General features: G+C 38.7%; 1 protein-coding gene across 1 annotated transcript in view; it reads left to right on the forward strand.

The window, feature by feature from the left end:
• LOC126014226 (ankyrin repeat domain-containing protein 26-like) overlaps positions 1 to 19,465 on the forward strand; it is a 55,045-nt gene extending 35,580 nt beyond the window's left edge. The window contains exons 16-27 of the mRNA XM_049777545.1: positions 497 to 525; positions 613 to 685; positions 2,029 to 2,111; positions 4,615 to 5,556; positions 8,880 to 9,055; positions 9,808 to 9,922; positions 12,823 to 13,113; positions 13,636 to 13,745; positions 13,830 to 13,928; positions 15,156 to 15,387; positions 16,647 to 16,692; positions 19,332 to 19,465. Of these exons, the coding sequence (XP_049633502.1) occupies positions 497 to 525; positions 613 to 685; positions 2,029 to 2,111; positions 4,615 to 5,556; positions 8,880 to 9,055; positions 9,808 to 9,922; positions 12,823 to 13,113; positions 13,636 to 13,745; positions 13,830 to 13,928; positions 15,156 to 15,387; positions 16,647 to 16,692; positions 19,332 to 19,465 (2,330 nt within the window). The remainder of the gene's footprint in view (positions 1 to 496; positions 526 to 612; positions 686 to 2,028; positions 2,112 to 4,614; positions 5,557 to 8,879; positions 9,056 to 9,807; positions 9,923 to 12,822; positions 13,114 to 13,635; positions 13,746 to 13,829; positions 13,929 to 15,155; positions 15,388 to 16,646; positions 16,693 to 19,331) is intronic.
• Positions 19,466 to 27,256: the final 7,791 nt, after the last annotated feature.

Raw genomic sequence — 27,256 nt, forward strand, 5'->3', positions numbered from 1 at the left:
AATTGCCTGTTCAACTGTCATCACCATTATGTACTTGGTGAATTCTAGAGCAAATTGAAGAACACGATAAATACTTTTAGTTTCATACTTCACATTATTCTTATTAAAAATGATGCTGTTGCGTTCAACCATCAACTTTCACATTTACCTTGCAGAGTCATTCTTTGTTCCAATCAGTCATCCCTTTTCTCCCATCAGCATGCCCACACTGATAGACACATACTTCTGTACTTCACTTATAATCACTTGCAAAATACCTTTTTGAAACTTTAACTGCATGTTTAGTGAGACCTGTTTTTCTCTTTTTTCTTCAGTATTATCATAGACTCATATTTCTTTCTTTGTTGATGTCCTAACTCAAACAACCCATTAAAAACCACTAACCTCCAGTGCAGTCATTTACTAAGCATGAGGATTCTGCTTAATATTAATTCTGCCTGACTATGTGGTTGACTTTCATATTTATATATAATTGATTATCTATTTCCTTTTCTAGAATCTCTTGAAAACTACTACCACTTGAAGGTAATACCTTTCAGTTTGTTTAGAATTATTAATTTTAGATTTTATAAGCTGTACAATATTTGTTAATCTTCTTTTAATTTTACTCAGCCTTCTATTGAAGTGAAAGACTCCATTCCTAATAAAGCAGTTGGAATAAAGGATGTTCAAACAGCTCAACCAGGTACATTTTAGAGAAAAAAATTAACACTGCAAAGGTTCACTAAAATATTTAAATATTTATTATTTTTGGGGGGCACGCCCATTTGATGTTCAGGGATCATTCCTGGCTGTGCTCTCAGACATCGTTCCTGGCTTGCAAGGCAGACACCTTACCTCTAGTGCCACTGCTTCAGCCCCATAATATTGTTTTTATGTGTCTTTTTTTTTCAGTGTTATTAGAAGTATTAGACTTAAGTAATAAAGATGTGTTTGTCAATATCTATGTTTGAATACAAGATTTTGACAAGCTTAAGAGATTTTTTAAAAATGTAAACTTTTTCTTTGTTAGTTTGGGGCCACACCCAGCGATGCACAAAGGTAATTCCTGGCTCTGTGCTCAGGAATCATTCCAGGTGGAATTGGGAGACTTTATAACAAACTGTGGGATTGAGCCCTGTCAGTCAAAGTGACTGAGCAACTCAAAGGTTCTACTCAATGTGCTGTTACTCCAGCCCCAAGATGTAAATTTTTCACTCAGATATTTCTACTAGATGATTGGGGGAGTGGATTGTGAGTTTGAGGCCTCAACCAGTGGTGATGTTCAAGGCTCATTCCTAGCTCTGTGCTCAGGGAACACTTCTGGTGGTGGTACTCAGGGGAATTATGAATTGGGGATATTGAGAATTGGCTATCAAAGTGGAGCTAGCCACGTATAAAAAAGTGTTTGCTATCTCCTGTAGTATTTCTCTGGCACCAGATACTTTTAAATTCACATTTTGTTGCCCTAAAATTGCCAGTATGGTAACTGCTTCTTAGGGAGTCTCAGAGGTAGGTAGGTAGGTAGGTAGGTAGGCAGATGATTGATAGATAGATAGATAGATAGATAGAAGGATAGATAGATAGATAGGTAGTAGATAGACAGACAGAAAGATAGATAGAAAGATAGACAGATAGTTGTTAGACATATTGGTTGTTATGATAGTATGATTTTTGTAGTCTTTTAAAATGACTACTGATTTCAGAGCTAGAGTAAAACTTCACTTGCTAGCATATCAGTTGTGTTTGAATTTTAATTATATCATCATATATTGAATCTCACTCTAGTTAAATTGGAGCTATTATGAAGTAGAGAATATAGTGGGACTTTATATGTATATACTTTACTTTTTGTTTTGGTGCAGGTAAGAGTGTAATGGCTAAGTGCCTTATCACATTGAGCTGACTATGGCCTCATTTAGGAACAGTTCTGAATAGTTCTTAAAGAAGAAGCATAAATTAAGCTCAATAAAATGTCATTCTCTGCTTTAATGAAGGCTATTCCTTTTATCTCAGCATTCTAAGTGGTTCATTTTTATATTTATGTAGATTTGCCACCTGAACTAGACTTAGACATGGCAACAGAGGAGGATCCAGAAGGACATGATGAACATGAATATAACCTCTTGCAGGTAAGTGAAATCTTTTTTAAACTTACATTTCTGATTTTATATTGTTCAATATCTTTAGTAAAACAGCATAGCATTGAAATTATGTTTAGTGTTAGCCTATCAGAGTGTGATCATGGTTTAATATTTACTTTTTTGAGAAGACGAAGTGATAATAGAGCGGGAGACACTTTCCCACTGAGCCCTATCCTTGACTCCTTAATATTTGATTTTAAAACCACTTTAACGAGTTAAAACTTACACCATTGGAGAGGACCTACTATTTCACAGGGTTGCTATTTCACCTGGGTTTGATCCCACGCTCCCCATATGGTCTGCTTAGCCCTGCCAGGAATGATCCCTGAGCACAGAGCTAGGAGTAGACTCTGATCATAGCCAGATATGGGCCCAAAACGAAACAAAACCCAGGGCAGCATATTATTAGAATATACAGTGATTTTCAGTTCAATATTATCCTCGAAATTGAAATAAAACTTTTTCTAAGTATTACTACTTTTTCCAATTTTATAGTTCCATACATAATTGAGGAGGTAACATCAAACACTAAATCATATGATGAAGCAGTGTAAATTAGGAGTAGTGAAGCAGGGAAGTCTCTATGTTGGATTTCTGTGATAGGGGCAATTGGTAGTGATTCCAAATTCACATATGCAAATTGCCAGTGATCAATGCCAAGACAAAAGCTCCATTCTGTCTTGTGATCTCTATGTGAATACCTTTGGAGTCCCTAGATTTGGGGAGCATATTGGATCATAAATTGATTATCAATAAGTTGATAAGTTGCTTATCAATCTAATCCCACGTACCAGGATGGGGCCTTCGTGCTTGTTCTTTGTATATAAACAATGACTTTAGGGATGGGAGAGACAGAACAGCATGTCAAGGTATTTGCATGCATATGGCCAACCCAGGGTTGATCCCTAGTACCCCTATATGATTTACCGAGTCCTCCAGGAGAAATCCCTGAGTATAAAATTTTAAATCAACTCTCACTAGTGTCTATGAAAATATATTAGAACTGGATGAAAGAAGATAACATTTGACTCTTCTTGGGGTGTGCAAGGTTGGGCCACACCTGGCAGTGTTCAGGGCTTTCTCCTGGCTTTACACTCAGGAATCACTCCTGGAAGGGACCATATGAGATGCCGGGGATTGAACCTGGGTCAGCCATGTGCAAAACAAATGCTCTACCCTCTGTGCTCCTATTCCAGCCCATAATTTGAAGGTTTTGTGAGAGAGCTCTATAAATTTAACTTTATTTTCCATTAGTTTTTTGAAATGAAAGATTTCTTTTGCATTTATATAGTTACACTAGAAAAGGAACTTTGTTAGTGGTAGATGAAGGAATTCGGGAAACTCCTGCAGCTTCCTTAAATTTATCTAGTCTTCTGGAATGATTAAAACTGAATAGGGGCATGATGCATGTGATATTCCTTCATTCATAGAGTGTATAGACTTGTCCATTTATGTAAGTGGGTTTTTAGAACTGGATTAGAATATCTGTGGAATTTAGTGAAAATCGATTTTGGGGGATTTCAATCTGAAGAGTCTTTCATTCAAATTCATGATTTGGGGGCTGGAGAGATAGCACAGCCATGGGGCATTTGCCTTGCATGAGGCTGACCTGGAAGGGACCCAGTTTGATTCCTGGCATCCCATATGGTCCCCCAGCCTGCCAGAGACGAATTTCTGAGTGCAGAGCCAGAAGTAACCTCTGAGTTCCAGTGAGTTTGGTCCAGAAACCAACTAATCAATCAATGAATCAATCAATAAATAAAGTTTAAAAAATTCATGAATTTGTTAGAATTTGTCAGCACTTTTGAGTTCTGAGATAATAGAAACTCTTTTTTATGTGCTTTCATGAATTTATTCTCTCTAGGTAAATTTTTGGTTTCTAAGTATTTTGAGGGGTGGGGGGGCATACGTGGTAATGCACAGGGGTGGTTCCTGGCTCTGTATTCATGAATCACTCCTGGCATTTCTCTGGGTTCCAAATGGGATGCTGGGGATCAAATACTTGTCTGCCATGAGCAAGGCAACCACCACATTTGGTGTTTTATCTCTGCTTCTAGTCAAGCTTTTCATTGTATAAAATGCATAGTTAGGGGGCCAGAGAGATAGCATAGAGTTAAGGCATTTTGCCTTGTGTGCAGAAGGATGGTGGTTCGAATCCCGGCATCCCATATGGTCCCCTGAGCCTGCCAGGAGCGATTTCTGAGTCTAGAAGCAGGAGTAACCCCTGAGCCCTGCCAGGTGTGACTCTAAAACAATGTATAATAAAATAAAATAAAATAAAATGCATAGTTAATTTTCTCTTTCCAAGTAAGTCATGGTATGTCATTTTGTTTTGTATGCTGGCTAAGAGTTCAGTGAATTTTTTTCCACAAATGCTTTTTTTATTTTTCAACAGAGTTTTCATTTTTATTTATATATTTATTTATTTATTTATTTATTTATTTATTGCTTTATATAGGCACCATGTATAAAAGTTCTTTGTTTTATTTAGGTTTCTGATAGTCATGACAAGGAAAAAGACCACATGTTACAGGATGAAATTGTCAGGCTAAAATTGGAAGTCAACACAATGAAAAATCAGAACCAGGAAAAGGAAAAGACATATTTAGAAGACATTAAAATTCTCAAAGAAAGGAATGAGGATCTTCAAAGGACTATAAAACGGAACGAGGAAACATTCACTGAAACAGTGTTCCAGTCTACTGGACAGATTAATGTCCTGGCAGCCGAGAATACAATGCTTAAGTCTCAGCTGGAGCAAGCAAAGCAGAAGAAGGACACACTGGAAACAGAACTGGAGACTTACCGTTCTCGACTGGCTACTGCTACGCAGGTCCATGATCAAAGCCAGATCTCCAAAAGAGAACTGGAACTCAGCTTCCAGAGGGCCAGAGATGAATGGTCTCGCTTGCAGGATAAAATGAACTTGGATGTGGCTAACCTAAAAGACACTAATGAGGTTCTTTCTCAACAGCTCTCTAAAATGGAAGCTAAACTCAATAACCTAGAAATTGAGCTCCATCAGACAAGGGATTCCTTTAGAGAAAAGACATTGGCTTTGGAATGTATTCAAAGAGACCTAAGCCAAACCCAAGGTCAGAAGAAGGAAATTGAACACATGTGTCATAATGAACAAGGGAAAGTGAATAAATACATGGGCAAACAGGAGTCCTTAGAGGAGCGACTGTCTCACTTGCAGAGTGAAAACATGTTGCCTCGCCAGCAACTAGATGATGCCCATAACATAGTGGACAGCAACGAAAAGACAATGATGAAGATGTACGGCCAGTTCCAGGACAATGTCCAAAGGCTTCAAGCTGAAAGGGAGAAACATCGTCTTCTGCTGGAAAGAATAAATAAGGAGTTGATCAATGACAGCAACCATTTAACGGAAACAATATGCCAGTATGAAAGTGAAAAAGCAGAAAGAGAAGTAAGTATCTAGGAAGAAATCTTATTCAAACTTCCCAAAGAAAATTCAAAGTAATTATTCCATTGTGGCTTAATGTTGAATATGTTGAATATTAAAGATCTATAGACTTGGGTTGGAGTGATAGCAAAGTGGGTAAGGTGCGTGCTTTGTACATGGCCAATCCTGGTTCGATCCTCAACATACCATAGGGTCCCCCAAGCACTGCCAGCAGTTAGTTATTTCTGAGTGCAGAGTTAAGAGTAACCGTAACCATTACTAGATGTCACCCCAATCAAAATATATGTTAAATAAGGCTGGAGTACAAAGGGTACCTGTCACAGACTGATGAGTCCTGATACTAAAGAATCTTGGGTTCTCAGATTCAGAGAAGAGAGACAGAGGCCAAGGAGTCAAGTTGGGTTCAAGCTCTGTTCCATTAATTCAAAGTAAAAGGTACAATATTTATACTCAAATTTCTTGACAAGTCGTAACTTTCAGACAAAGCTATTCAGAAAAGCTAATTTTACCCCCAAATAGTACAGGGATCAATTGTTCAGAGCATATTCTGACACAGAGCGGTTTCACCTTTGATTTTTTTTTCTTGTTATTAGAAATTTCTCGCTTGTAACACCAGTTCAGAAATGTTTTGATTTTATTATAGTTTATGCATTCTGAACTGGGGCCTGAAATGTTAACCTTTGATATAAATGCATGTAGGCTAGCAACAAGGGTGAGTAATTACTCTGTAAGACTATATAAAAATATTTGAATCTACAGAAATGTTAAATCAGAGTATTCTTTAAAGTGTCAGCTGAAGTTATGTCTCAATTTTTATGCTCCATCCCCTTTATTTCCGAGGTCCTCCTCAGACAGGACCTTTTTAAACTTGGTGTCTTCCTAGGTCAGATGTTCTGTTTGCATGGGTGATGATGTATCAGGTTTCAAAGTGGATAGGGTGTTTACCTGGCACTTGGCTGACTGGGTTCATCCTGGCATCCCATAGGTTTGCAAACCTGCCTAGAGTGATTTCTCAGCAGAGAGCCTAAAGTAACCCCTGAGCACCAATGAGTGAGGCCCAGAAACAAAAAAATAAACAGAATATATATACAGATATATATATATATATATATATATATATATATATATATCCAGAAATATAGTAGAGTGTAGGGTGCTTGCCTTGCACATAGCTGACCAGGGATTGATTCCTGTTACCATCTAGCATTCCCTGAATAGCTTCAGGAGTGGTCCCTGAACACAGAGCCGTGAATAAGCCAGGAATCAGCACTACCTGGTGATACCACTCTGCCCCCCCCAAATTCTACAGACTGTAAATATATTTACTGTATTATCAGTAACAAAATAATTTGGTACAGATATTGTATGATATGCTGTATAATTTTATTTGTGCCTCAAATTATATAATTTTAAGACCACCAACTTTTTGAAGAAACCTACCTTTCTGTAAATCATCATTAGGGACAAATGTATTTTAGCAAAACTGTATTTGATAGAATTCACTTTAAACATCATTATAAATTATGCTCATATATATGCACTTTTATTCTTTGGTTTGTTTTATTGATCACACCCAGTGTTGCTCAGGGTTTACTCCTGACTTTGCACTTAGCACTCACACCTGGAGATGCTCAGGGGATCATCTGGGATACCAGAGATTGAAATAGGTCTGCGGCAGGCAAGGCCAGCTCCTTAACCACTGTCCTATCACTCTGGCTCCAGATTTGCTCATAATTTTCATTTTAAACCTCCATGATTTGGAAAATTCTCATTTGGATAGAACTTTATCCTAGGGCTTCATAAATTTTTTTTAAAATTGATTATTTTAAGCACCATGTGGTTTTGTTTCCTTTCTGTGTGCTTGCTTACTCATTTACACAGATTTTTCTTTTTGTTTTGTTTCCCCAGTTGTAGAACTGAGCACTTAAGGACCACTCCTAATGGGGCTGGGGGACCAGATGTGGTGTTGGAGATTGAACCTGGGTTAGCGGTGTGCAGGGCAAGTGCCCTACTTCCTAGACTATATCTTCACCCACTTGGTGAAGAGATTTTCATTTTCATGTTACTGAGATCCATTTTTATGTCAGGAAAAATTCTATTATTTTAGTTTTCTTTTGTTTTTGACTGCTCATGGCTTACTCCTGACTCTACACTCAGGGATCACTCTTGGCAGGGTTCAGAGGACCATGTTTGGTGCCAGATATTAAAAGCAGGTCGACTGTGTGCAGTGTGCAGGGCAAGGATGCTACCTGCTGTACTATGCTCCAGCCCATCATGTTAGTAAGAAAAGAGCAGAGATCTGGAAGGGAGGTTGGAGGTCATGACACAATACCTAAACTTCACTGGAATGCTTTCTCCTCCTCTATTGGGAGCCCACCTGTGTCACCTGTTGGCTCTGGGACATTGCTCAGCATTGCTGAGCTCCTCTTCAAGTTCAAGCAGCTGAAAATGCCTGTGCGAGTTTTGTTGAGACTGGTTCCTTTAGTCCTGGGGAATCCTCAGCCAATGTTTATGTGATCCTGGTTGGTAGCTGGCGCCTGAATGCTGTCCCAAGCTTGGCGAAAGCACCCAGTGAACAGGCAGTGATGGGTTTACAACAGAGCCTGTGGTGTGGAGACATGGGACTGTGGGAACCTCTATGAACATCTGGGTTCATATGTTTTAAAGATTTTCAGTTTTCAGTTGTTGTCAACATAACATTCTGTTATGTCATATATATATATATATATATATATATATATATATATATATACTAACTTCTGATTTTACAAATACAGTTTTTTTTTGGTTTGCTTTGAAAAAGAAAGATCTGAGATAGTTTTTAGTTTTCTGAGAGAATTTTAACCAACAATTCAGTAAAATAGGAGCTCTGAAGTGGATTCAAACTGCAGACATGGGAGGAAAAGATGATGGTCTGACTCAAGTGCTTTCTTATATTTTTGAGTCCTTTGGCTTGAATCCAGCACTATGGTGGCTCTCTGCCCCCAGTTGTCAGGTGTGACCTCAACAACAATAACAAGAGGATTGAAAACAGGGAAAATGTTCACACATGGACTTTATGACCATGACTTTATGACCACTAGTTTCACCATATGCCCACGTCTTTTTGAGAGTAGGTAGGTTGTCAAATTTGTAGATTCATCAGGGAGTAATGGAGAGTTGTCTAGTCACATATTTGGGAGGCAGGAGGAGGCCACCAGTGTCAAATATCTCATGAGAAACAGTTGAGTTAGTATTTTTCAGCATATATATGCTAGCATTAAATAGGATCAGCAAAATTTGCTGACACAGTGATTTCTAAAATTGTAACGAAACTGTGTTATTAGGTGTTTGTGAGACAACTTCAGCAAGAACTGGCTGATAGTCTAAAGAAGCAATCTATGTCAGAGGCTTCGCTGGAAGTTGTATCCCCTTACCACACTAACTTAGAGGATGAAAAGCATTTAAAGAGGAAGGTAAGTCGAAGGAGAAGTCCTGTGTGTATGAAATTGTCATGTCATAAGTGAATATTCAACTGCCTATTAGTATCAAGTTTCATAGGCTTTTCATTGACAGCTTTTTATGGTTATGTTCATTTATCATAATATACTATCTTATGCACATACTTTGTAAGTTCATTATTTGACTATACAGTTCTATGACTTTTCTAATCATTATACTTAAGAAAGTTAAAAATTAGTTAATTTTCTGAAGTTCTGTGTGTGTATGTGTGTGATGTTGCCACACCTTATGGTGTCAGGGGTTACTTCTGGCTCTGCACTCAGAAATCAGTCCTGGCAGCCTCTGAACCAAATGGGATGCCAGGGATTGAACCTGGGTCAGTTGTGTGCAAGGCAAATGCCCTACATTCTGTGCTGTTGCTCCACTCCAAGTTTATTTGTTTTCTTTTTTTTTCCTAAAAATGTATTTTTGGGCCACACCCGATGACGCTCAGGGGTTACTCCTGGCTATACGCTTAGAAGTTGGTCCTGGCTTGGGGGACCATATGGGACACCAGGGGATCGAACCGCAGTCCATCCAAAGCTAGTGCAGGCAAGGCAGGCACCTTACCTCTAGCACCACCGCCCGGCCACTTTGTCTCATTTCTTTTCCTTTTTCATTAAAAACATTTCATCTTACAAGTGCCTTCTACCCCATTCCTATTTCTGTCAAAACTTAGGTCACAGGGGCTGTAAGCTCAGTCTTCTATTTACTTCACTATTTGTGTTAACTTAACTTTAATTCATAGACTCATCCATTGATTTCACTCTCTAGAAAGATCAGGTCCTCGGTATTCTTTTCTAGAGACATTTTGAGTCCTCATCTTACAGTTTTTGTTATTGGCTCCTTGGGGATCACTAGAGCCACAACAGTTGTGCTGAATGGGCGGGTGGGCAAGCCATGAGGTGCTGGGATGGACCCCAGGGTATGTGCTCTACCATTTGATTTCCATTTGTGTCCCTAGTTTTCGTTCATCCACAATCTTGCCAAGGATCTCTTTTTCTCTAAATCCTTACCACTTCTTGTTTCTGATTTGTTTTTCGGATAGCTGATTGTGGTTTTAATGAGCAATTCCTTGACTGTTCGTGACCTAGAACTCTGGTTCCATATTTCTGTGTGTCTTCTTTGGAAAAAAAATTCTCTTTAGCTCTTCTGTGATCAGATTGGATTCAGTTTGTTTTTGCAATTGAATTGTATGAATTCTTTACACATTCTACATTTGGCCTCTTAACTGTTTGTCACATATATATCTGATATATGTACATATATTGAACTTTAGAATTTAGTATGATTTACAAATTGTTCCTCTTGTTCACTCAGTTAATTTTCCATTGTATTCATGGCTTGTTTACTCTGTGTCAGCTTTTGATTTTTTGCTTTTGTTTGTTTTTGGATCACACCCAATGATGTTCAGGGGTTACTTTGGCTCTGGCTCAGAAATTGCCCCTGGCAGGTTCAGGGGACCATATGGGATGCTGGGAATCGAACCACTGCTGGTCCTGTAGGCCCCATACAAGGCCCTATATCTGTGCTATCTCCCTGGCCCCTGTGGCAAGTTTTGATTTGATGTTATTCCTCTTCCTGGATTTGTTGCCTTTAATGCCACCTCTCAAAAATCAGCTTGAGACCTATGCCAAGTAGTTTACTGTTTATTAGAGATATGAATGGATATCTCCCCAGTCCATGCTTTTTTTTTTTTTTTTTTGTATTTTTAGGAACTATTCCCTAATGGTTGCTGGCTGTCCTCCAGGATCATGTGGTTGGGGATTGAACCCAAGTTTATTTGTTTGCTAATTATTTACTCCAGCTTCGTGCTATCTCTCTGGACCTGGCATCCCTCTTTTTTCTAGGACTCATGGTTAACATTACTTAGTAGCTCTGAAGGTGCTCCCTGTGATGCTCTATGGCAGTGCAGTGCTCAGGAATATCTTGTGCCAGAAGTCATTTGGCGGGCACAGGTGGTCACACCCAGAAGTACTCAGGGGTTATTCCTGGCTCTGAGATCAGGGATCACTCCTGGAGATGCTCAGGTGGCCAAATAGGATGCCAGGGATCGAACGTGGTCCAGACTGGCCACGTGCAGGGCAAGTGCCCTACCTGCTGTACTATCTCTCTAGCCCAGTGTGTTGGGAGCCCCCAATTTTTGGGGGAGGGTTTTGGGTCTCACCCAGTGGCACTCACGAGTTACTCCTGGCTCTGAACTCAGAAATTGCTCTTGACAGGCAAGGGGGATCACAGGGGATGCCGGGATTCAAACCATCATCAGTCCTGAATCAGCTGTGTACAAGGCAAATGCCCAACTGCTGTGCTTCTCTTCAGCCTGGGAGCCCATTTTTAATATCATTGTCTATACCAGTTCTTTATTACTGTTTAATAAACCACCTCAAAGTCAGTGACTTAAAACATTTAAAATGATTAATTTGTTGAGGTAATAATTAAAGAATGTAAACATTTCAATGTTTTAGGGATATAATGTTCATCACCAAAGTGTCAATATCTCTCCATCCCAGTCCATAAAAGTCTGCTCTCCCATTCCCTATCTATCAAATTGGTTTGTGTTTGATTTTGGGGGGCACACCTGAGAATTCGCAGGAATTTCTCTTGGTGCTGTACTCACGAATTATTCCTGGTAAGGCCTGGGGAGCCATATAGGACGCCAGAGAACGCTCCCAGGTTAGCTGCATGCAAGGCAAGTGCCTTACATGCTGTACTATCTCTCTGAAGATCCCCTTTGGAGATCTATGCTCAGTGTCTAAAGGTTTGTTTTAATTGGACATTGTCCCTTGCAGTGTTTTATTTATCTATTTATTTAATTTTTGGTTTGGGACACACCCAGTTATGCTCAGGATTTACTCGTGGCATGGATTGGGAAACATATTTGGGGGATCAAAACTCGGTCAGTAATGTTGAAGATAAGAGCCCTACCCACTGTATTATTGCTCTGGCTCACAGAGCAATATGATTGAGGTCATATCTTTCTCCCTTCTGACTTTTTTCTTTTGCTAGATGGCACCCACTGGTTCCCTATGGGGGAAACAGCTAGATTTTTTCTTCTTTAGAGTTGAGTAGCATTCCATTGTAAACATACCACTCATTCTTTAACCACTCGCTCTGTTGAGCACTTGTTTTCTTATGTTGACTATGAGAAATAGCACTGCAGTGATCACACATATGCATATATCTTTTTCAGTTAGTGACTTTTTTGTGCTTGGGGTTAGAGACCTGGGATCTGAACTATGCCTGGCCATGCTTGGGGGAACATGGAGCGCTAGGGCTTGAACCTGGCTGGGTCTTACACAGTCAAAACATCAACTCTTTCCCTTGAAAACATTTGCCTGGTGACTTTTACTTACCTTCTGGAGAGAAAAATATGAAAGTCATGAAAAATAAGAGAATAAACTTTCGTGCACATGTGGTGTAGTAGAGATAATGACAGTAAATGACATGTTTTTGTGACTCCTATAGTTTAAACTTTCTTCTGGACTTCCTTTGTTTTTGGATCACACCCAGCAAAGCTCAGAGCTGACTTGTGAGTCAGAGATTACTTCTGGCAGAGCATGGGGGTCCATATGGGGTACAAGAAATTGAATCCAGGTCAGCTGCATGCAAGGCTTACTTACACTCTCTCTCTGTTCTCAATTTTCTGAGTAATACAGAGCTCCAAATTCTAAGACTTATTCTAATCAGTTCATGTTAGAATAACTGAATATATTTCAAAATTGGAATTTAGTTTTGACTCTTCTCATTCTGTTCCTGCTAATCAAACTATTTGCTATTTTATTTATGCAGATCGATGATCTCACTGGAAAACTGGAACGTGCATCTTCCAAATGTCAACATCTGGATGCAGAAAATCAAGTTCTTCAGCAGCACTTATTGTTTATGAAAGTAATGCAAAAGAATAATGAAAAGGTAAAGAAGAATAAAAAGCAGTTGGAACAAGAAGTAGTCAACCTCAAAAGTCATATAGAACTAAATATGGTAGAACACAGTCAAGTAGAACAGTTTAAACAAGAGACCGAAGAAAGAGCAAGACAGGATATAGTAGAAAAATTCAAAGAAGTCAATCTGTTTTTACAGGTTAATTTTTTGATCTGTAATTGTTTTAATTCATTTCACTGCAAATTGCACTTTGCTGTATACTTCACATGTGATTCCTCTACCCTTCCATCAGTTTTTTTTTTCTGTGTGGATTTCTGGAAGGAAGGTTGCATCTGTTTCTGAAGTTCTTCAGTTTTCATTATTATTACCAACCACTGACTTGAAATTTTAACATGGTTCTCACAAGGAATCATTTCATCTTTGAGTTTAGTTACTATAAAACAGGCTCTTAGGAGGAAAAGAGAAACCTTGGATTTAAATCTCATACTTGATAATCAAGTACTGTACTTGATTAAGAGTTTTCTATTTAAATCACTTTTTAGCTAATCCTATTTGAATTATTAGGTTATAAGAGTACTAACACTAGGCTAATCCAGCTTTATTTGTATCATTCAGATGGCTTTGATAAAAACTAACAACTTTAGGCTTTTGTACCTTTAAAATTACTCTGAGTCATTGATTCAAAACTAATCATTAATGTATTCCTTTATTTTACTTTAGGTACAAGCAGCATCTCAAGAACAGTTAAGAGAGAATACTAATACTTCTTTGAAAAGTCAAATGGAACTCAGAATTAAAGAGCTGGAATCTGAACTTTCTAAAATGAAAACTCAGGAAGACTCAAATAGAACAGAATTGGAAAAATACAAGAGACAAATGAGACATGTGGAACGTGAACTCATCGAAGTGAGATATTCTCAGGAAGAGTGTAATAAAAGAGAATTGGAAAAATATAAGCAACTCTTCCTAGAAGAAATGACAGTTAGAAAATCCTTGCAAAATAAGCTAAAAAAGTAAGTGAAAACCTATCATATTAATTTAATTTTTTGTTTTGTTTTTGTTTTTGGGTCACACCCAGCAGCGCTCAGGGGCCACTTCTGGCTGCACACTCAGAAATCGCTCCCAGCAGGCTCAGAATACCATATGGGATTTGCACCACCATCCTTCTGTGTCTAAGGCAAACACCCTACCGTTGTGCTATCTCTCCGGCCCCATATTAATTTAATTTTTATCTTTTTAGTTTAACTTAATTTTTACAGGTTCAATTTCATAATTTTAAAGAATGAAAGTAGGCTATTATTCAGTTTGGAAAAATTATACTGTAAATGAATTTACTTTAGAATATTATTCTGGAAAAAAAATGTCAGTCTGGGACAGAGCGATCTCTAGAGGGCTAGGGTTTATGCCTTGCATGTCTAGTCTACCTATGTTCTATACTGGTATCCCATAGAGTTCCCTGAGCCCACCAGGAGTTGTTCTTGAGCTCAGAGCCAGGAGTCACCTCTGAGTTGTGCTGGGTGTAGCCCCTAAACAAAAACATTATTTTTTTTCTTTCTGCTTTTATTGCTGTTTATTTTATTTTATTTTTTTATTGCTGTTGGCTTGCTTTACAAGATTTCTCCCTTAAAATTTGCTTATAGTTCAATTTCTAATTTAGAGACATACTAAAACAAGCCAGTTTGACCATACACTTTTTTCTAATACAACCCTCAAACCTTGTGCACAATTGTATGTATTTGATTGCCAGCTCTGATACATCTCCTATTTCATTCTCTCCCAGAGGTTATTTCCCTAAGTGGTTATGATGAAATATTCAATAGATTGCATATGTGTGTATAAAAGCAAATATCTAAAAAAGGTCCTTGAAGAACTTTTTTTAAAAAATATAAACTGATTTTCTGAACAAGTCAAATAGTATTGTCAGGGACTCTACACATGGTTTCATCATGGAAGGCTGCAAGTATTACATGTTAACATTGACTTAGTCACTTTCCCTACTCTGCGTTACTTGTCAATTAGAAATCCTAATGACATATGTAGTTTCACAATACCATATGTAGCTTCAGGACTGACACAGGTGTGTATGTGTTTGTGATAGAAGTCTTCCAATACACTGGCAGCATGAAAACACTTTCAAAAGGGCAATTCTACTTCCTTTGGCCACTTAAAAATTAGAGGTCACTTAGGAATCATTTAAGGAACAAGGAAGCCTGAGTATTTGCTTTTTGCAGTCTTTACAGAGATAATGAGAGGCTTGCCCAGATCATCAGCACTAAACTCCTGGTGGAGAAAGAGCAAAGCAGATCTGTGATGAGTACCCTGACTGGCAGGCCAGTTCTGGAGCCTCCTTCTATGGGAAATCTCACTCCTAGTGCAAGGCTGCCCAGAAATCTGGCTCCAAGAGAAAGCATCCTGTTTCCTTCTGCCAAGCCTCGACCTCCAGATTGCAGCACGGAGACCTTCTTATTCCAGGTTAGTTCTCCTTGTCTTAGACTTGGCCTCCATTTTCAGATAGGAAACTTTTATTTTAATTTATTGCTTCATTTCAACACTTTTTGTTGGAAAGAAAACTTATTTTTAATGAACTGGAATTCAATGTTAAACTAACACTATTCACTAAGCAAAAATTAACAGAAGAGATCAGGGAAATAGTAAACAGATGAAGGTACTTGTGTTGCATTCTGCAGGGCCATTTCCATTCTCAGCTGTGCATGTAGTTGTTTGAGCACCATGAGGAGTGATCCCTGAGCTCAGAGCAAGGGGTAGGGTGTGGCCGCTCCAAGAGTACAAAAACAATTCTGGGTTGGAGATTGCTCCAAGGGTTGGAACACAAGGCCAGTGTGATCCAAGAATACAAAGGATGGACCAAAGAGAGATGGCACAGTGCAGAGGGTGTCTGCCTTGAACACGACTAAGCCGGGTTTGATCTTGGCATCTTATATGGTCCCCAAGTCCTGCCAGAATTATTTCTGAGTTTAGAACCAGGAGTAAAACCTGAACATTGTTGGGTTTGCCCCCGAACAAATATCAAAAACCAAACTGATAAAAAAAGAATCAGAAAGCTGGAGTGCATGACATGTATGTTAAGACTCTGAGTTTGATGCCCAGTGCCTATGATCCCCAGGTATTGGGCACACAATAACGCCAGGTCAGGGTACCAGACCCTCACCCCTAGGATGAAATGTTACTGGGAGTAGTTTCTCCATACCCAGGGACTGCTCCAGAGATACCTGGTATCCCACCCTAAAAGAGAACATCCGATTTAAAATAAATAAAAAAAAAAACGAGGTAACAATGACTTGTCATAGTGTTGATGTTAAAGTTTGGGGGGAACAGTGTTATCTGCCACCAAAGTGTTCCCATTCCCCGTTTCTTCTCCATATTCCGTCAGCTCTTCCCTCTGCCTCCTTCCTCCTCCTTTTCCTTGTTAGGAAACCTCAGTTGTCAAAGGGTCACTGTCCATTTTATGGCTCCTTATTTATTACCTTGTTCGTGTTTTATTTGTGGGGGCCATAGCCAGAGTGCTCAAGGCTTACTCCTGGCTCTGCATGGGGATCAGCTCAGGATCACTCCCTGGTGATGCTTAGGGAACCACCTGGGATGAAGGGATTGAACCCAGCTCAACCGTGTACAAGGCAAACTCTCTTCCTGTTGTTCCAGCTATTGTTCCAGACCAAAGACTACATTTTAAATAATCTCATTAACCATTATAAACATGTGGTTTATTTCAGATGCAGCAACAATTGGATAAAAGTATCAAAAGAGAAGTAAAAGAAGGTATGTTGTTCTAGATATCGATTTCTAAAATAAAGTAGACTAAGTTAAATTAGATATTAATTTCTAAAATAAAATAATTTGTAAATGACCTCTTTTGTATTAGCTGAACACTAGATAGCTATTGAAATAGCTAGTAAGGAAACATTGTAAAAGCAAAAATATGAATAATAAAGAATATTCTTATTCCTCCACTTAGTTTTCATGTCCATAACTTGAAATCTCAAAATGTCTGTGTATATTTTTGTTAATGGCTATCTAATTAATTCTGCTATAACTGTGCTTCCATTCTTATTGCATACTTATCAGCTCCTCCTCTTTGTGATAAGAACAAGTGAATCCTTTAAAAACACTTAAAAAAACAAACTAGACTCATCCAGAAGTACTTAAGCTATAAGAGTTTTTATTTTATATTTTATTTTATTTTTTTTATATTTTTGGTTTTCAGGGCTCACCAGTGATGCTCAAGTATTTCTTTTATAAATTTCATGAATTATATAGTATAATTTAAATATTAAGCTTGAGAATGAATCCTGTGAGTGAGATTTGATGTGTTTGTAGTCTAATAGTAAATTCATATTCTTTTCTTTATATTTTATTTAAACACCTTGATTACATACATGATTGCGTTTGGGTGTCAGTCATGTAAAGAACACCACCCATCACCAGTGCAACATTCCCATCAACACTGTCCCAAATCTCCCTCCTTCCCACCCGACCCCTCCTGTACTCTAAACAGGCTTTCCATTTCCCTCATACATTCTCATTATTAAGACAGTTCAAAATGTAGTTATTTCTCTAACTAAAGTCATCACTCTTTGTGGTGAGCTTCCTGAGGTGAACTGGAACTTCCAGCTCTTTTCTCTATTGTGTCTGAAGGTTATTATTGCAAGAATGTCTTTCATTTTTCTTAAAACCCATAGATGAGTGAGACCATTCTGCGTTTTTCTCTCTCTCTCTGACTTATTTCACTCAGCATAATAGATTCCGTGTACATCCATATATAGGAAAATTTCATGACTTCATCTCTCCTGACAGCTGCATAATATTCCATTGTGTATATGTACCACAGTTTCTTTAGCCATTCGCTGTTGAAGGGCATCTTGGTTGTTTCCAGTGTCTTGCTATGGTAAATAGTGCTGCAGTGAATATAGGTGTAAGGAAGGGGTTTTTGTATTGTATTTTTGTGTTCCTAGGGTATATTCCTAGGAGTGGTATAGCTGGATCGTATGGGAGCTCGATTTCCAGTGTGATGCTCAAGTGTTACTCAAGAAATTGCTCCTGGAATGGGAGACTATATGTGATACAAGGGATCCAACCCAGGTCTGTCCTGGGTCAGCCGCTTGCAAGGCAAGAGTCCTACTGTTGTGCTATGGCTCAGGCCGGCTATTAGAGTTTTTATAGATGTCACTTCAGAGGTGACATTTAAACTTCCTGTCCTTAACTTTGTCTCTGGTTTATTTTTGCCCTCACAAAAAAAAATTCTAGAATCATTAGTATTTACCAAAAAGATACAAATCAGGGGCATGAGTAAAGTGGGAGAGGCACTTGCCTTGCACACAGCTTACCCAGGCTCAATCTCCTGCATTCCTTATGATCCTGAGCCCATGTGGGAGTGACCCAGGAACACAGAACCAAGATAAGCCCTAAGCATAGCCTAGTGTGGCAGAAAATATACACACCCCCAAAATCAGTTTGATTCTTTCCAAATTGTATGGCCTTGTCTCTCTTAACTTTCTCTACTCTGTCCCTTTGCTCCAGATCTTGCCAGACTTGGCTATTGATAATACCACAGTGGATCTTTCTACCTCCAGCTCTTTGCCTCTATTTTCCTGTTCTCTGGTATCTTTTTTCCTTGACTTTAGGGAATCAGTTTATATGCCATCTTCTCTCTAAAGCCATAATACTCACATAAATCTGCAAACTTTCTCTCATGTGATCCTTTTGTCCCTGTTTTGTGAGAATATACATTTGTGGGGGGGTGTAAGCTATTTGAACTACATCTGGGTGTGCTCAGCACTTACTCCTGGCAGGACTTAGGGAACCATATAGGGTGCTGAGAATCAAATCTGGGTTGATTATGTGCAAGATAAGTGCCTTTCTTGCTCTACTTTCCTTCCAGTCCATTAGTGTTTAATATCTGTCTAGATAGAAAGACATGCTATGGAGTAATCTACCTGTTTTTATCATTTTATTATGGATGTTTGTTGAATGCCACCTTAATCTGATAATTCCAGTGTTTGTCAGAGAAGAATGAGAAATCAGAAGTTCTGATACTTAGACACGACAGCAATGAATGCAGTGTGTAACTAGGGGCCAATTATTTCTAGCAGTAAAACTATATTTTGTATTATATTAAGATATAGACCTTTTTCTTAACACTGATCAAAGTAGAGTATTTTTTGTTTGTTTGCTTGTTTTTGCTTGTTTTGAGGCTACACCCAGTAGTGCTCAGGGCTACTTTTGGTAGTGCTCAGGGGACCATATGGGATGGGATAGGGGAGTTTAAATCTGGGTCAGTTGTGTGCAAGGCAAACACCCTACCTGCTGTGCTATGCCTTTAGGCACTCTCTCTTTTTTTTTTTGACATTAGTTAGCTAAAAAATATTGTAGGTAAAGAATATAACTCTTTCTCTTTCCAGCTGCTGCTGAATTAGAATCTGGATCCTATAGATCTCTTCCAAGATCTATTGAAGCATCGAATCTAACCCAGGATCTACTTTTGAAAACGTCAAGAGAATATGTCGAGATTCTGAAAAAGCAATATCTTATCTAAAATTATAATGTTTTATTTTGTGGCCTTTTTCCATAACAATAAAATGACTTCCATATAACATTATGACCTATGAAGATTTTTTCCCTCACTCCCCCCTATGAAGATTTTTAATGTCATCTATATGTAATATAAAATGCATACTATTTTGACTGTTCTTCACCTTTAAGTAGCTATAATACTGGATTCAGTCCCTGGCACCACATAAACTCAGAACTCCCGAGTTGAATGCATTTAAACTTCCCAAGTTCCAGCTGTTTCAGCAATACCCAAATAACACCCAAATATTGATACTACAGTAGTATTAATTTATAGCCTTTTTTACTTCTGGTTTTCATCATTCTAGCAGTCCTAATATGAAGACAGTCATCATTTTGACAAGCTACTACAATGGCTGTGGACAATATTTAAATTCACGTTGTTAGAGTGCCATGAAGTTCATTGTATCGAATATTTAATTTTAAACACAGATTTAGAGATTTTTCTTCCTCACCTTTCCTTTTTTTGATCATTGTTTGGAAACAGTCTTAGAATTAGAGAAAAGTACAAGAATTTTTAGTGCTGTAGTTTTCATCTGACCCAGGTTTGATTTGTGGAATCACAACTTTTGGGGAGCATTTCTGGTTGTAGTGCTGGAACACCCTAGCATATCTGAGGTAGCCCTGGGGGTCCCTGACTCTTCAGGGCCAAGTCACATCACATCCTTGGGCCCTCACATTGAGCTGCTGGCAAGTCACAATTAAGAGAAATTCCCGACATTATGTCATCATCCCTGATTCTTTTGTGTTTATTTTCTATAAGTGAGGACATTCTACATATCAGAAAGTTTATGCTAAAATAACTAACATTTCACCTTCAAATTCCTTTCAAGTTTTTCCACTTGCCTGTAATATTTCTTTCTTTATGGGAGGGGGCCGATACTGCAGTTGGTACTTGCGCAGGTTCCAAAAATTTAAAAGTAAAGTTGGAACCACGCATAGGATATCACACATGAAAGACATGAACTCTAGTCCTGGGAATGGCCAAAAATCAGAATAAAAAAGGAATTAAGCTTGGGACACATCCTGAGTTGTGTACATATTGCTGTAAGGTTGGCATTGCTTTGAACTTCCTTATGTGAAAACCGGAGAAATAAATTATCTCTATAAATTACATAAATATTCATATGCACCCATTAATCTATGGTGCTCATTGCTTTTGCAAAAGCTTAGTGGCAGTTCTCAAGGCTTAACATGAAGGTGGCTTCTTTTTGCTCTTGTTGGTTTCTGGGCCACACCTGGTACTGCTTCTGAGCCTTTCTGGTAGCACTTGGGGGACCAAATGCAGTGCTGGGGATTGGACTAGGGTTGGTCAAAGTGGCCCTTTGCATGGTGAGGCCTTGGCTCTTGTACTATCACTCCAGCCTATCCAGCTCTTGTACTATCACTCCACGTCTGTAGGGAAGTGACTTCCTTTTGATCCTAATCGCTACTTCTGCCTGTGCCTTAAGCCAAATCAAAGTCTTCTGTCATAAAATCTGTCTTCCCTTATCAATCAGAATGAAGACACATTGCAATTTTTTTCTCTTGCTTTTTCCTTTTGCTGTTTGCCTTCATAACAAAGCTCACTTTTTTTCCTACTGCCCTGAGGGAGATGAGGGAAAAGGCTGCTTTGGCTAATACCTGGGGACATATTTCATGATATCCCAGTTTCCTCTGGGCAAGTTTTCCTTACCTTCACTGGTGTGGACCTTGGGGTTTCACTTAGGTCCTTCTCAAGATCATGAAACTGAAGTTCATATGTGTTCGAATTAGAACAATGCCTTAAAAATAACATCGTTTCGATGTCCTGATGTTCTATTTCTCTTTCTAGATTTTGTCGTTTCCATAGATATTTTGTACTACCTTACCAACTGTTGCAACTTAGAAAAATTATTATTAGAAAAAATATTATTAGAGGGGCTGGAGCAATAGCACCTAGAGACAGGGCATTTGCCTTGCATGTGGCTGACCAGGGATGGACCCTTGGTTCGATCCAGCAACCCATGTGGAGTAACCCCTTAGTAACCACCTAGCTGCCGCCAAATGCGGCCAAACAAACAAAATATATTAGAAAAAAATATTTGAATTTGCATTTAAAAGTGTGTCTGGCAAAGCGCTAATCCTTGCTTGCCTAGTTTGCCATAGTTTGTTTTACCATTTTCATAAGAGGTTGTCCTGGACTAGTTTTATTGCCTTTGAGGATATACTTACCCCTAAGAGTTAGTCTGAAATATATTTGTTGTGTGAGTTGGAATACAGTTATCTGGTCATATACATTTTTGGAAATAATATTTTTACTTTCCCAGTAGCAGTGTTTTACTTATCAAAAAAAAACATTGGCGTTTTTCTGCTACCATTAGTAAACAGTGATGGGTTTGGCATTTTTTCTTTGCTTTTTTAATTATATGTACATATATATATTTAATTTATACTCTGTTATTTCAAGTTTGTTTATAACATAGTTTTTTTTTTTAAAGATAGAGTTGTTTCTGATTGATTTACAGTTATACAGTGTTCTGCCACTAATGTCCCCAATTCCCATCCAGTCTCCCCTGCCTGTTTCTGGGATAGGCTTTTTGCTTCTCTCTCTGTCTCTTTTTTGAACTTGTGGTTTGCACTATTGTTAATGAAGGGGTGCCATACATATCACTTCATTCCCTTTCAGCACTCAGTTCTTGTCCAGAGTAATCAGATCCAATGTTCACTGTTACTGTAGACCATTCATATTTACTACCGTAACTGACCTGTCCACTCTTTGTGGTAGGCTTCCTACCATGGATTGGTTCTCCTGATTTTCATCTCTATTGTCTCTAGATATTATTACCATACTGCATTTTACTTTTTATATCCCCCTAATGAGTGAGTTTATTCTGTCTTTCCATCTCCCTTTGCCTTATTTTACTCAGTATAATAATCTACATGTGCATGCATGTATAAACAAACTTTAAGACTTTATTTTTCGTAATGGCTACATAGTATATTCCATTGTACCACAATGTAATTTGGGGGGGAGGGCACACAAGCAATGCTCCTGGATAAATGCTCAAAAATCAGGCCTGTGCACTCTTTCTTTATTCTCTCCCTCCATCCCGCCCCTCCTCCTCTGTACCCTCCATATCATATGGATCTTGGTTTTCTTCTTTAGTTATGTTCTTTGGGGGGCCATACCTGGTGACTGTCAGGGGTTTACTCCTAGCTATGCCCAGAACTTAATTGCTCCTGGCTTAGGGGACCATATGAGATGCCAGGGAATTGAACCGCAGTCTGTCCTAGGCTAGCTTGCACCCCTTGCACCACTGCTCCAGTCCCTGGCTCTTGAATTGAACCTCTGGCCCAGTTGGCTTCAAAAATATTACTAATCATATTGAACGCAAAATATTTGTGAAATGAGCAGAAGAAAGAATAAAACAGACATACGAAAGCCATGGTCTATATTAAGAAAATGAAGACTCCATATATTTTGTTCTAAAAACATAAATGTAAATTTATTTCAAACATCTGTAAGACTAGATGTTTCCAACAAGGATTTGTCCACTGTGATCTGAATACCTTCTACATAGGGACTACCTAACCTAGAATAGTTTTTTAAGTAAAAAAGTTGGGGGATGCGGCCACACCCAGCAGTGCTCAGGGACTGGTCACTAATGGCAGACGTGGGGGGACTATAGGGAGTGCCATGGATCAAAGTTGAGTTGGCTGCATACAAGGCAAGGACTCCACCTACAAACACAGATAAAGCAAAATGCAGACAATAGCTAATCTTGCTTAACAAAAAACATATTACTCTAAAACTGTAATTTTTCCCTCCTCCTGAGAACGAGCACAAATGTTTACTGTTCAGAAGCATTTTTAATATTCTGGTTATTCCATTTCCAAGACTCTCTCTAATGTATTTTTACAAAAAGGTATCTAAAAATGTGTTCATCTTACTACCTCTACTTTTAAATATGTTGTGCATTTCAAAACACCTAGAAAGATTAGATATTTCAAATAAGGATTTAGTTTGTCCATTATATACATAGTAGTGTTGAAAAAACTACACACATGTAACAATGGTCATATCCTAACGTGTCTCCTTGTGGTCTAAAAACCTTCATTTTCTCCAATTCTTCCTCTCAATCACTAACCTCTGGTAAGGGTAAATGCAATTTCATATCCAACAGTCCTTCTCTGAAGACAGCTCTGGATGAATTTTAACACAATGTACAAAATGTGTTAGTTTTCTGACTCTACTTTTGTCATGTATTGGAAACCTCATTAATAACTGGAGACAAGTATTAATAAAATCTGAACACATTTGCCCAGTTTATATACAATATTACAGAAAAGATAGAGATGAAATGCAAATAAAGTTTCGGACAGCAAGTAAGCTGAAAATTTCTCCTACATCCAGAAAACAACTTCCCCCAATTCTTCTGCTACCTCCCTCAGGCAATGAATAAAGAAGAAACTGTTGGAAGAGATGGTTTACCAATTTCATTTCTAAGGATATTTCCCACCAACTTCAAGTTCTATACAAAGATTATACTAGTTTTAGCTACACTCAACATTACCTAAATATCTAGAAAGACTAGATATTTTAAGAACTTATCCACAATATTCACACTATTAATTTCAAGCTGCTCACATACAATGGTGATGTTTTGCAGTATCGTCTAAATATGAGCACTTTGGCCTGAACTTTTCCCTTATTAATTCTTCCCTTCACCACCAATCCAACATAGTGGATAAGTATAGGAATGTATGGCATTTTAGGGTGATCTATTTCATATCCAAAATTAATTTACAGAAAAATCTTTCCTGTAACAGTTAACAGTCCCAAAGGTGCTATTTTTTTCATTTACGAACAACTTTTTTAAAATTCTGTGCGGAGGTTCCCCAATTTACTTCTTGGTTCTCAAACTGCAAATAGAGCAAGACACGGGCCTTGGCGTTGCAGCCAAAAAATCTTGCCAAACGATTGTGGGCATTTAGGTCGAGAAACCATTTTTCTCCCGGGAGAGCATTTCTTTGTAGGACAAGGATGGAGTACTTGGTGCCTTTGAACCGTTCCATCTGCAGGCGATCAGTGGGCGCTGGGCCTTGGGCCAGGCAGGATTGCACTTCGAGGGCCCGGACAGTTAGGGCTGTTGGGGTCTGAATTGGAAGAGGCAAAGTCACTGGCCAAAGAGGTGGCGGGAGACCAAGAGGTGTGCAACTGCTTCGAGGCCTGGGTTGGGCTGAAGGGCAGCCGCGGAGAGGACTGGAGGTCTCCCCAATACTGTCGCTGCCCATCCCCAGGCCCTTCAGCTCACCCAGCCTGAGGAAGAAGTTTAAGAAGGCTCTCTACAGGAACTCTAATCCATGGACTTATCTAAACATTGAGTAGCAAGTGTGTTTGAGATACTGTTATTCATAATGTTGGAGTCTGGAAACATCTTAAGACAGAAGCCCTGTATTTCAGGAGCTAGTTAATATTCTTCTTTTAGATATTTGCTATTTTCAATGTTAGGATGTGCCAGAAGCCAAATAAGAGCCCTATTCTTGTCATTATTTTGTGGAGATGGTATTTAGGTTAAACTCAGTGTGCTCAGTGGTTAATCCTGGCAGAGCTTGGAAGTCTGTGGGATGTCAGGGATCGAACCCAGAATAGCCTTGTGCAAGGCAAATTCCCTACCTGCTGTGTTCTCCTACTCCTGCTATTTTTTGCTGTTAATTATATAGTTACTTTAGCATGATATCTTCTGTACATATCACCAGTGACAACACTTAAATATGTCTTAACTTACCCTAGTTACAGGGCCAGCATCAATGTATTGAATTCATGACATCATTGAAAAGTTGGGCTAGAAAGATAGGACAGTAGAGGAGGCCTTGCCAGTGGCTAACCCGGGTTCAATCCTTGGTATTGCATATGAATCCCCTCGCATCATCAAGGGTGATCCCTGAGCACTGGAGACAGGAGCAAGCCTTGAGTAGGATCAAGTGTGGTCCCAAAGTTGATAGGATTAATATAAATTCGCAGACCGAGTATTAGTTTTTTAGGTGAAGAAGCATAAGGTCTTATGGTCAGAAGAAATGGCAGTGCAAGGCGTGGATGCAGGAAAATACCTTCACAGGAATTATGAGCAATTGAATTTTCCTGGTATGAATAGTATGTTTTGGGAAGAGGCAAGTATCTCATTAAGGCAAGTTAATGGAGGTTAATGGGATGCTAGAAAAGAAAAAATATCATCCTGTAGTCCTTGAGAGCTATGTCAGTTGGTACCCACTTCTTTTAACACTTACACCTCTGTAACAGGAGATTGTGTGGAGCATAGCCAAAACCCCAATCGAATCACATAAATTAAAGTTTAGGGGAGGGATCCCTGTGATGACAATTTGACCCACAAACCCTCCATCAAGTTTGGGTAAGAATCTAAGTATAGTACACAAGGAAATTGGGTGTTCATTCTTGCTGGTTGTCTTGCTGTCCCCACAGTCAGCAGGAGCAAGCATCCAGATGATCTGCATTCTGTCCTGGTCTTGGGAGTTCAGTGAGTCAGCAAATCTGCAGGGGGTTCCTTCTCCTTTGCTCTGTGACTCTCCACCACAGAGAACAAGGTGGTCCCTGTGTCTTCTTCAATCCTGCAATTTAAATGGCTGTTGGGGTGGAGAGAACAATATAGGGCCCTACCATCCAGTTGTCTAGAGAGACAGGCTGTGAGGGTTGTTGACTTTTCTACACTGGATCAAACAGAAATGCCTCCCACAGGTGGTGCAGATTCTTTTAACCTTGACATTCTTCAAAGAAATGGACCAAACACTCCTGAAATTCATTTGGAACAATAAACACCCATGAATAGATAGAACAAGCCTTAAGAAAAAGATTATGGAAGGCATCACCTTCCCCAATATTTTATTGCCTTAGCTCACTGTTAAGAATTCCTGTCTCCATGAGGAGTTATCTCCACTCAGAGAAGAAAGTTTCTTGCCTGTAATGATTCACACCAACACAATGCCATGAAGCATCAATAATACTGAAGGTGCTCAGAGACAAAGTGATGTTTCTAAATGTATAGAACACACAGAACGACTATTATGCATATAATTTTAAACTCCATTTGGAAAACTTTGATTTCCTATCATTTCTAAAGGTCCAGTTTTCTAAGTGCACTCTAACATGAGATTCTAAGTTCCTTATTTATAGAATTCTTTGTACAAAACTTTAATTTAGAGATATAATAATAACAGTCCAGTTTGACCATACAGTTTTTCTAACACAACCCCTCAAGGATTCTGCACATTGTGTATTTATTTGATTGCCAAATCTGATACCACTCCTATTGCATTCTCTCCCATAGGTTATTTCCCTAAATGATCATGGTGAAATATTCAGTGGATTGTGTGTGTGTGTGTGTAAAAGCAAATATCTAAAAAATTTAGTCCTTGAGGAATCTTTTAAGAAAATATAACTGATTTTCTGAGCATGTTGTCAAATAGTATTGTCAGGGATTCTATAAATGGGTTCATTACAGAAGGCTGCAAGTATTCCATGTTAATATCTACTTAGTTAATAATTCCATACTTTGCATTACTTATAGATTAGAAATCCTCATAGAAACATGTACCTTCATGACCCACACAGTGTGTGTTATAGACATCTTTCAATACACTGACAGCATGAAAATACTTCTAAAAGGGCAATTCTACTTTGGCCACTTAAAAATTAGAGGTCACTTTAGGAATCATTTAAGGAACAAGGAAGCCTGAGTGTTTGCTTTTTGCAGTCTTCACAGAGATAATGAGAGGCTTG

Source organism: Suncus etruscus, chromosome 7 (genome assembly GCF_024139225.1).
Source record: "Suncus etruscus isolate mSunEtr1 chromosome 7, mSunEtr1.pri.cur, whole genome shotgun sequence".
Taxonomy (NCBI): domain Eukaryota; kingdom Metazoa; phylum Chordata; class Mammalia; order Eulipotyphla; family Soricidae; genus Suncus; species Suncus etruscus.